Here is a 9792-nt window from a genome sequence, read left to right on the forward strand (position 1 = left end):
GTGTGTGTGTGTGTGTGTGTGTGTGTGTGTGTGTGTGTGTGTGTTTGTGTGTGTGTAGTTGTCTAAATGTGTCTGTGTAATTATGTGTGTGTGTGTGTGTGCGTGAAAGCATGATAGAGCAGGATTTTGGAGCTTGATTATATGCATACATCAATTACATACAGTATGTCCAAAGATATCTGTCTAGACACCTGTTTTTGTATGTAGATGAGATTATGGCATTATTATGTTTATATATACACATATATATTATGGCATTATGGTGTTTATATATATATACATATTCTGAGAAGCATGTCCCAGACCCAGTAACCATCTATCAATTGCCCATTAAAACCCATCATATTACATTTACATCCTAAAGCCCCTCCAGTCTCTCATATAGTGAAGGCTCAGTAGAGGCTCTTCTTTCATCCCTTTCTCTCTCTCTCTCTCTCTCTCTGTCTCTCCAGAGACAGCACTGATGGTTTTTTGAGCTGCAGCGAAACAACTCTGAGCTCCACAACCAGAGGCCATCTTTCCTGGAACGGCGGCAGCGGCAGCGGTGGTTGCTGCACTATTCAGGTCCCTCTAGGTGCTCCTCAGCACTCTCTCTCTCTCTCTTGTGCTCTCTCTCGCTCAAATCTCTCGCTTTCTCGCACTCTCTCTATTTCTCTCTCTCTTTCTCTCTTCTCTCTCTCTCTGGCTCACTCCAACTTGGTGAGAACCCCTTAATGAGATGTAATTTTATTTGGCAGTAAGAGATACAACGTGGTTTGTGGTCATTTAATAATTCAGTGTGTTATTGTAAAGAGAGCCCATGGGGTCCACTGTTGTGGTAATGTTCAAGACAAGAAAAGAAGAAAAATACTTCAGTGGAGGAAATGGGAAAAAAGGGCTTTTAGAATTCATCTGAGAATATTCCATGTTAGCATTTACATAATTTACTACTATTATGCATGTATTATTTATTCTATTTTGTAGAGCAAATTGGAGTCAATAATTACATTGACTGCTCGGGACTTCCATCTACTGAGTTGCTGAAAGGTTGAATGCTGTTGAGATTGAGAAGTCCTCATTGACTGACAGCACATTGATACATCACAATCAATACATGCTGTTTATGGTCAATCTGACGATCAACCATTCAATCAAGAACATCAGCCTCAACAGAGTTTAAGATGGCTAGATGATGCTCAAACTAATGAAAGAGGAGAGCCTATGCTATTCCACTAGGAGTGTGTAAGCTGTGTATATCTCTTTGAGATATTTAATACTGTCATTAGTAATTGCCAATTCATGCATAATCTGTAGAACTCAGGCTTGACAAGATACCCATTTCGCTCTCTTACAGACTCTGACATTAGCAGACAGACTCCTAAAATATTTTAATGCTGAGAAAAACATTTGGATGTGTGTCTTGTGTGTTTCAGTAAACTTCCGATGACATGATTCTGATGAATCTTTCAGTAAACTTCCGATGACATTTTACACAAACTGATTAAATATAAAATACATAACAGACAGATCATCCTGATTATTTTGTCTGTTTTGAAAAGGAAGCATGTCTCAGTTCAGTGAGCAAAATCCAAATTAAACAAATACACAACCATTGTTCCCAGTTTGCCATTTAAGGATAGAGAAAGAAGAAAGAAGAACAAATAAGGAACAAATGTAAGTCCATAAGATGTACCAGGCATCTGTAAAAAGACAGATTTCATGAGAATGTGGCAGACAGTGGCGACCCTTGTGTGGTCCCGTCCCGACTCATGCCCGACTGGGCAGTCTCTGCCTCACATGGACCTCAGTGCTCTGACAGGCGCAGCGGGACAAAGATCCAGACAAGGAGGAGATACTGTATGTTCTGCACGTTCAGGGAAACGACCAGTGGCTTTAATAAGAGCATCTCACACGCCGCCGCCGAGTCATCCCATGAATAAGCACCGAGGGGATTACACAACCCAAGTTTAGCTGTTTAGTAGACGTAGCGTCAAAGCCACGGCTAGACGGCTAGGATTATATCCCTCTTAAGACTGTCCAACCATTATCACCAGCAGGGGAGAAACTCTAACATGCTTCTGCATTTTGTCAGGGCAAGCAATCAAACTTTTATTTCCAAATATGTTCTTAAAACAAATGTGTTCTCCCTATCTGGGGGGTATTCCAAGTACGTGGTTTAGTGACAAACCTGGGTAAGTTAAAGTGGTAAACCTCCTTCAACAAGAGCCCTATGGCATTGTTTTGTTAAGAGAATGAAGCCATACAGCTCTTCTACTAGGAGGTTTACCACTTACTCTGTGTTAACTTACCCAGGTTTGTCACTAAACCACGTACTTGGAATTACAACCCTGGACACAGAGATGTGTTAAAAAACAACACAAGTTGTGTTGTTTTCAATGCAAGCTGTGTTATTTTCAACACATATTGTATAACAGATAAAAAAGGAAACAACACAAACTGTGTTGTCCCTATCTGGACACAGAGATCTGTTAAAAACAACTAGCAAGCTGTGTTTTAACAGTGTAGCTGCTGCTATCCCAGTGTAGGATCCACTATACTATTTTCACTTTAAACCATCTGATGTGAATTATGTAGAGAAAGGAACACATTCCGTATTTGGTTACAGTATTTTACCACAAGAATTATGATGGAAACTGCAGAACTGGAGGCAGTGCATTGAAATGCTACAGTATAATAATGAATATGACTCCTACAGATGTGTTGTATGTCACCTTTGCAGATTCCCACGGATTATATTGTGATGACCACTTGTAAACTGCATATATGGTGAAAGCACTTATCGATGACACACAGCATAACAAACAGGACCTAGAGGGAGAGCTTTTGTATGGTCAATCACCGCTCACCTTAAAGAAAGCCATGGTGGCGCCGTCCTCGATCACCCCGTACTCGATTTTGGTCTGCTTGGCCAGGTCGTCGGCAGAGTCGATGGGAGACTCCATGCGCTCCACGGTGAGGAAGGCGGCCAGGTTGGCCGTGTAGGACGAGATGATGATGAGGGTGAAGAACCACCAGATGCCGCCTACGATCCTGGTGGAAAGGGCTTTGGGCATGAGCTCTGAGCCTGGTGAGGAGGTAGAGTAGAGTAAAGAGCCAGGTCAGAAGGTGCTGTCTGCCCCCCACCCTGGGACGGACAGACGCTAGGGGGGTGCGTGTCAGCACCAGAGGCTCAGGGGGCTCTGCAGAAGGGCTCAGCGGAACCGTAGTCTGGGCCTGGCTCTGCAGACATGGACCAGAACCAAGCCTAGAGGGTTTCTCAACCTAACTGACTGGGCTCTGGAGTCACATGCATCTACACTAGATGGGTAAAATCAAGGGTAAAACATATGCATACAGGGATCAAAGGGGACTATCAAATCATCTGTTGGAAATGACCTCTCATCGTCTCAAGAACTACTGAGAAAAAACCTACCTGGCTGGTTTACTATCTCACTGATTATTTTCTTTACATTTGTTCTGTCTGCTTGCAATTCCATGCAGGTTAAATGAGCAGGTGTGTGCAGGGGAGGGGTGGGGGAGGTGGTAGTGGTGGGCATGCCCAAGGCTAGAGGAGGGCAATAAGGGCTGCAGCTCTCCACAGGCAATCACAAGCCATTCTGGAAGCCGTGATCTCTCACATTCCATCTACAGCTACTGAGTCTACGGACTGTGGGAAAGATATCCATCCCCTTTGTTTTCTGTTTTCAGAGCTAAATAAGGAAAGCATTTTCCCCCCTCAGAGCTATTTTCAATCTGGGTGTCTCGGATGGCCTTTGTCTAACTTTCTCACAGTCCATTCAGTGACCTGTCAGTCGAGGAGCAAGTTTGGACATGACAGTCATTTCCTTCTGGAGTCCTCTGTCCCCGTGCGCCGTGGATGAGAGACAGAGAACACACATTTTTTCTTTTTTTTTTTTTCCCTTGTCTGCCACCATCTGCCTCTCTGTCTGTATATGGCTCTCTTTCTACTTCCTTGAACTCTCATCCTCTCCCTCTATCTGCCTCTCTTTCTGTCCTTGCCAGCCCGCCACAGAGCAAGACGACATTCACCAACCACAGAGCCATTACCCATAATCCCCTGGAGCCTGCGGTACTCATTTACGGTACCTCAGTAGAGAAATATAACAGTCTGCAAAGAATAAAATATATTATGAATAAATATATAAAATGTTAAATAATGATAATAATAATAATAATAATAATAATAATAATAATAATTGATAAACAGTACATATAACAGATATAGAAGGGCACATAACACAAAAAAATACCACTAAACCATAAACACACACACAAATAAACATGAGCATAACATAACAAACAAATATAAACAAACAAAGAAACAAACAAACATGAAACAAGGCAAAACCAATAAAAACATAAAGCAACAACATTGTTTTGTCCACCAGCTAAGAAGCCTTACCGCCCACTGGTGCTAGAGCGCCCAGTGTGGTTTTGACCGCTCTGCGGCAAACGGGCAGGAATCGATACAAAACCTGGTTGGGGCTGACTGTCATGTACCCAAGGTAACGTCATGTCCAAACAACACATCCCACAGTTTCCTGGGGGCGGGGCAAGCCACGGGCAGGGGAGCCTCTCTACATTGTAGTCGCCATGGAGATGGCATGCACAGACAGGCCTAGGGGGCGCAGCTCCCATCTCCTGAGCCATATGCTCCTCTGCCTGCTGCCACAACATCTCAGTTTGCTTTAAAAAAAGACTCTCTTACACACACAGAATGGTGCTGCACTGAAACTGCGACTTTGAACATGGACTCTAGGGAACCTACTGGTGGCTCATACGGAGTTGAACTGTGAACCAGACACTAAAAAAACCTACTGTGAATATATACATTACATATTATATAACTGTTATAACCTACTTATCAATAACAACAAATGATTCTTCTGTAATTATTTTGCACCAAAGTAGAACCATAGGGATAGTCTTTTAAAATCAATAGCACTTTGGAATGAAATTATTTGAGAAATAATCACAACAATAACAACACGCAACTCAAAAATGAACTTCCTAAAGCTGTGATCTTAAAAAATAGTTACTACCATTTCCCATTACAAATATTCCACCAAACACAAAGCAGTGACTTACATTCGTTTGACCTTTGTTACTTAACTGTCTTTTGCATGCAACTGTGCCTCTTGGCATCAAATTAACGAACACAGATGGGACTACAGTTTATGCAAAATCGTTGAACTAATGCTTTTGAGGGGTAGCAAAGTACATCTGCTATCAGATCTACTTCATGACAGATGCAGCTCAAATCCAGACCATACCCATGCTACTAAGCCAGTGCACTGCGAGCCATCAGTAAGTCCTCAGTATGCTGCATTGGCAAGAGGCCCACAGTAAAATAATCTAAGTGAGGTTTAGAAGTGCAGCAGCAAACAGTGTCATAAACATGCAGGTCATCAAGTCTTGAATGAAATCATTCCTTTTTCATCTCAGATGATGCTTGAGGCAATTTGACTTTCTGTGTCATGTGATGGCATAAGAGGTTGAGAAGTTGTGGCAGCACAAAGACAACAAGGAACAAGGAAACCCAAAAGAGCATGTGAGATTTTAGGGGTGCAGGGGCAGGCTAAGAGAGAGCCCACTGTGACTCTCTGTGCTTGTCATTTGCTCTCTATAGTATTACATGGGGGACAGGGAGGTTAGGGGGTTGGGGTTGGGGTGGGTGGGGGTGTTCACTTACCAGACGGACTCAGCAGAGCAGGAAGGAGATAGATGGGGGGGGGGGGGGGGGGGGGGGGGTAGAGGCGTGGGGATTGTGATATGTGTGAGAGAGAGGGTGGGTTGGCATGTAGAGAAATTTGGAGGCCTTTCCGGCCCACCAATCCACATTCACCAAATCCACAGCCCAACACACCCAAACTCCTCTCAAGCCAACCACACTCAATATCCATACTCCATACTCATACTCAACTGCACCCATGAGTTTGGCAACCAATCCTGCCTCTAGCTACATGCATAGAGGCACCCATGCATATTCGTGGGCCTGGTTAGGACAAGAGGGTCACCCCCAGCAAAGAGTGGAACGTGTACTTAAGAAGTGGCAGGCAGGGGCGTCTACCTTGCTGCATGAGAGCTCCAACTCCGAACCAGAAACTATTTAGCAGGGTGAAATTATTCTCCACCACGTCTGAGTCCGGATTGCATGGGTGCGGGTTATACCACTCGTAGGGGCTAAACCTGTGACAGCCAACAAAGAAACACAAACATTTACATTCAGCATTCATTTTTACAAAACAATCATTAACGTTACAGGAGGAGATACAGGCGGCACATTTGACCTGGAGGACAACATAGGGAGAGAGAAAGGTAATTTTATCAATAGTTCATGAACAGTGAATGTGAAAACAGCAGTACATGTAGCATGTAGCACTGGCACCTTTAGCATACAGTATATTATTACAACTACAGCGAGGAAAGATACCATGAATGTTAAATGGGCAAGAGGTAATAAAAGTAGTTGCTAATGGAGTTTTGGTTCCAACAAATCTCAAGTTCATCTGTGCCATTGCTCTGACAAATGGAGTCAAACACTTGTTTCAGCCTACGCACCAATTTCCACCTCTCCACTGCCGAGTCGCTGAGGGGAGGAATGCGTGCCGGCATACTCACATCAAAGGCAAACGGCTGGCTAATTCAATCGATGGAATCTGAATAACTTCACTGTCACTTCAGACAAACACGCGCACACACACACTTATAAAAAAAATCTAATAATCCTGATAATCTCAAGCGCTGATTAAAATTCAGCGGATCAAACAGGGCCTGAGTGCTGTCGCTGCCTCCACCCCCTCCTCTCTCCTCCTCTCTTCTCTCCTCCTTTCTTCTCTTCACCCCTCCTCTCCTCTCTTCCTCTCCCCTCTTTTCTTCTCTTCCTCTACCCGGCACAGCGCAGGGCAAAGAGATTTCCTATTTATTCATGTTAAACAAAAGTGACATTACATTAGTAAGGGTTGATTGGGCTACAATTAAGTATCGTGACCTGATCTTGATTGTGCTGCCATGGTGTGATAAGGGGGATATTATGGGCAAACGTCTTCAGAGACAGAGTCCCAGGAGAGGTGCTGTGAGACAAGCCTGCGTTCGCCCGGCTGTTAGGTTCATATTGGAGGTCTACGCTGCACCAGGGGAAGGTCACCTCAGTGACAGAGGTGAAGTTAATGAATGCAGTTTCGTTGACACCCGTTTGGTGTCCTACAAATAGATGCATAGGCACACATTGTTTTTTTTTCAATTGCTAGTTCAGATAGACATAATGAGCAAACAAATGTTTAATCCTTATTACAGGTGATAATTAATGTTATTTCAAATATTGCAGCGCAGCGTGACTGGAATGCTAGCATATGATTATCCGCTCAAAAGTCTCAGTTCATTTTCTGTTCCTTTTTTCCTTCTTTCCTTCTTATTCTTCTCTTTTCCCTTTCATACTGTGCTATCATTTGTTGCTCAAGGACCTCTCACACATGCCCGGATTGTGTGTTTTAAAAAGGATCCTCCGGCTTAAATCAATCTGTCCAGCTCAGTCAATTTGTGACAGATTTTGCCCCGCTTGTCAATTTGCAATGCCAAATTGAGTTCAGTTGAACTGTGGCCTTGCCAAGATGTATGCACAGAGCACCCTGGAACCTTTTTTTTTTTGTTTTATTCAGGGGAGGGGAGAGTAGAGTGTGCGTGTGTGTGTGTGCGTGTGCGTGTGTGTGTGTGTGTGTGTGTGTGTGCGGTGGGAGGGTTGTTTCTCTCCCATCTGTGTGTTCCTGTCTGCTCATGTACTGCAAAGCCAATTACCGCACACAGAGAACACGGGCGACAGGGAGGTTGTCATCTGTGCGCTGCCTTGGGTGAGCTCCGTAAGGACCGGAGAGAGGATGGACACACTCACACACACACAAACACACACACACACACTCTCTCTCTCACACACACACACACACACACACACACTCTCTCTCTCTCACACACACACACACACACACTCTCTCTCTCTCTCTCACACACACACACTCTCTCTCTCTCTCTCTCTCTCACACACACACACACACACACACACACTCTCTCTCTCTCTCTCTCACACACACACACACACACACACACACACACACACACACACACACACACACACACACACACACACACACACACACACTCACTCTCTCTCTCTCTCTCTCACACACACACACACATCCTCAGCACCCATCCGGCCCTTCCGCATCCTTCCCTCCCTCACTCGCCCCATTGTAAAGTCGGTTTAACCTGCTTCTCTAGGAAAGTGGCTGTGGCCCGTTAGCTGTCAGTTTGATCCAATTACACTGACCTTACGTTATCTGAGGTCATCTGCAGCACAGCGGGTGGGGGTTGGGTGGGGGTGGTGGTGGTGGTGGTGGTGGTGAGTGCAAGGTCAGTGTGAGAAAGATAAGCACAAGCACAGGAGGCAAACTCTGCCTGAAGGATGGATGGATAAGATCACGCCTTAAAAAAGACAAACAAAACGATGGACTTCTTTTCTAATCAAATGCAACGAGCTAGAGGCGCTTGTCCTCTGAAAAGTCCAGAGATAGCATCCCTGATAGGGGCAGGAGTGTTGGACGTGAGGGAGAGGCGCGGAATCCTAATGACCACTCAGAGCTTAGTCTCAGGCTGATGGTGTGTCTGCTGCAGCATCTCATATTTGACATCTTAGTTTAGGGATTTATAGAAGGGCATCTTTCTTTCTCTTCTCACAGTGACTGATGTTTGAAAGTTTGATGAATGCGCATGAGTAAGTGTGTGGAAGGCCACCAATAACACTCCTGTTAAAAATGAATTTTCTCAATTCATACAAAAAAGAAGATATTTCCTAACATAGCTTAACTAAACTAGTAACATGCCTAGTATGAACTTCAACACAATCATAACCATAACATAACATGAACCACGGCCATTTCCTCATCTATCAACCGTTCCCACCCCAGACGAGCACTCTGGCGCTGCACTAAAGCAAAAGGCTTCATCCCAGTTTAGCGGCTACATCTGCATGTCCCATGCTGCCTGTAAATGAGTAAGCGCTTGGTCCGCTGAACGCTTCCTTCTAAGTATTCTCGGCCCTGCCAAGGTGGCCCCTGTCCTCTGCAGATGTGTTAATCACCCGCTGAATCCCGTGTTTAATGTTCGCTCGCCGTGCTGAATCATCTTAAGTCCTGCCCATTAAGCAGCACATTCAAACTGACATGAAAGTGATGCAGGCAAGAGAGAGAGAGAGAAAGAGAGAGAGAAAGAGAGAGAGAGAGAGAAAAAGAGAGAGGAGCTTGTGGAGGCCTCTAAGATGCCATTAGTCATCTCATCTGCGTTGGCGCTCTCGGCCTTTTTTTATCTCTCTCTCTCTCTCCCTTTCTCTCCTCTCCTCTCTCTCTCCTCCATTGTTCTGTGAGGCTGGAGAACACTTAAGGACACAGAGATCTGAGTGAGCCAGACGTGTCTGCATCAGCAGCTTACCGTGAATGGGACGGCCACCCTCACAGCCTCGCTCACTTAAATCGGTTTCCCTACGCCAACGCTAAGCAATGTATTCGATCACGTTTGCATTTGACCAGGAAATGCTGGCACACACCCCTCAGATGGTAGAGGAAATAGAGCATATCTCTGATTCAGTTTAAATGATCCAACCTGTCCATCAACATCGACCCCTTCCATGGATTAAAAATATAAATATATACATATTTAGAGCATTTTTTTGGATGTTTTCGTTGAAGAGATGAAGAGAGAGCTGCTGTTTGGCTGGGGGACGTGTTCGGGTGGGGATTTATCTGT

General features: G+C 44.6%; 1 protein-coding gene across 1 annotated transcript in view; it reads right to left on the minus strand.

Annotated features, from left to right (window-relative positions):
• Positions 1-9792, minus strand: part of grik2 (glutamate receptor, ionotropic, kainate 2) — a 170486-nt gene that overhangs the window by 28650 nt on the left and 132044 nt on the right. The window contains exons 12-13 of the mRNA XM_076279486.1: positions 6071-6189; positions 2847-3064 (exon numbers count right to left, since the gene is read on the minus strand). Coding sequence (XP_076135601.1) covers positions 2847-3064; positions 6071-6189 — 337 coding nt within the window. The remainder of the gene's footprint in view (positions 1-2846; positions 3065-6070; positions 6190-9792) is intronic.

The sequence above is a fragment of the Alosa pseudoharengus genome, unplaced genomic scaffold, assembly GCF_046254945.1.
Source record: "Alosa pseudoharengus isolate Yale_2024_CS ecotype anadromous, Long Island Sound unplaced genomic scaffold, YU_APseudo_1.1 YU_APseudo_1.1_scf_12, whole genome shotgun sequence".
NCBI lineage: Eukaryota > Metazoa > Chordata > Actinopteri > Clupeiformes > Clupeidae > Alosa > Alosa pseudoharengus.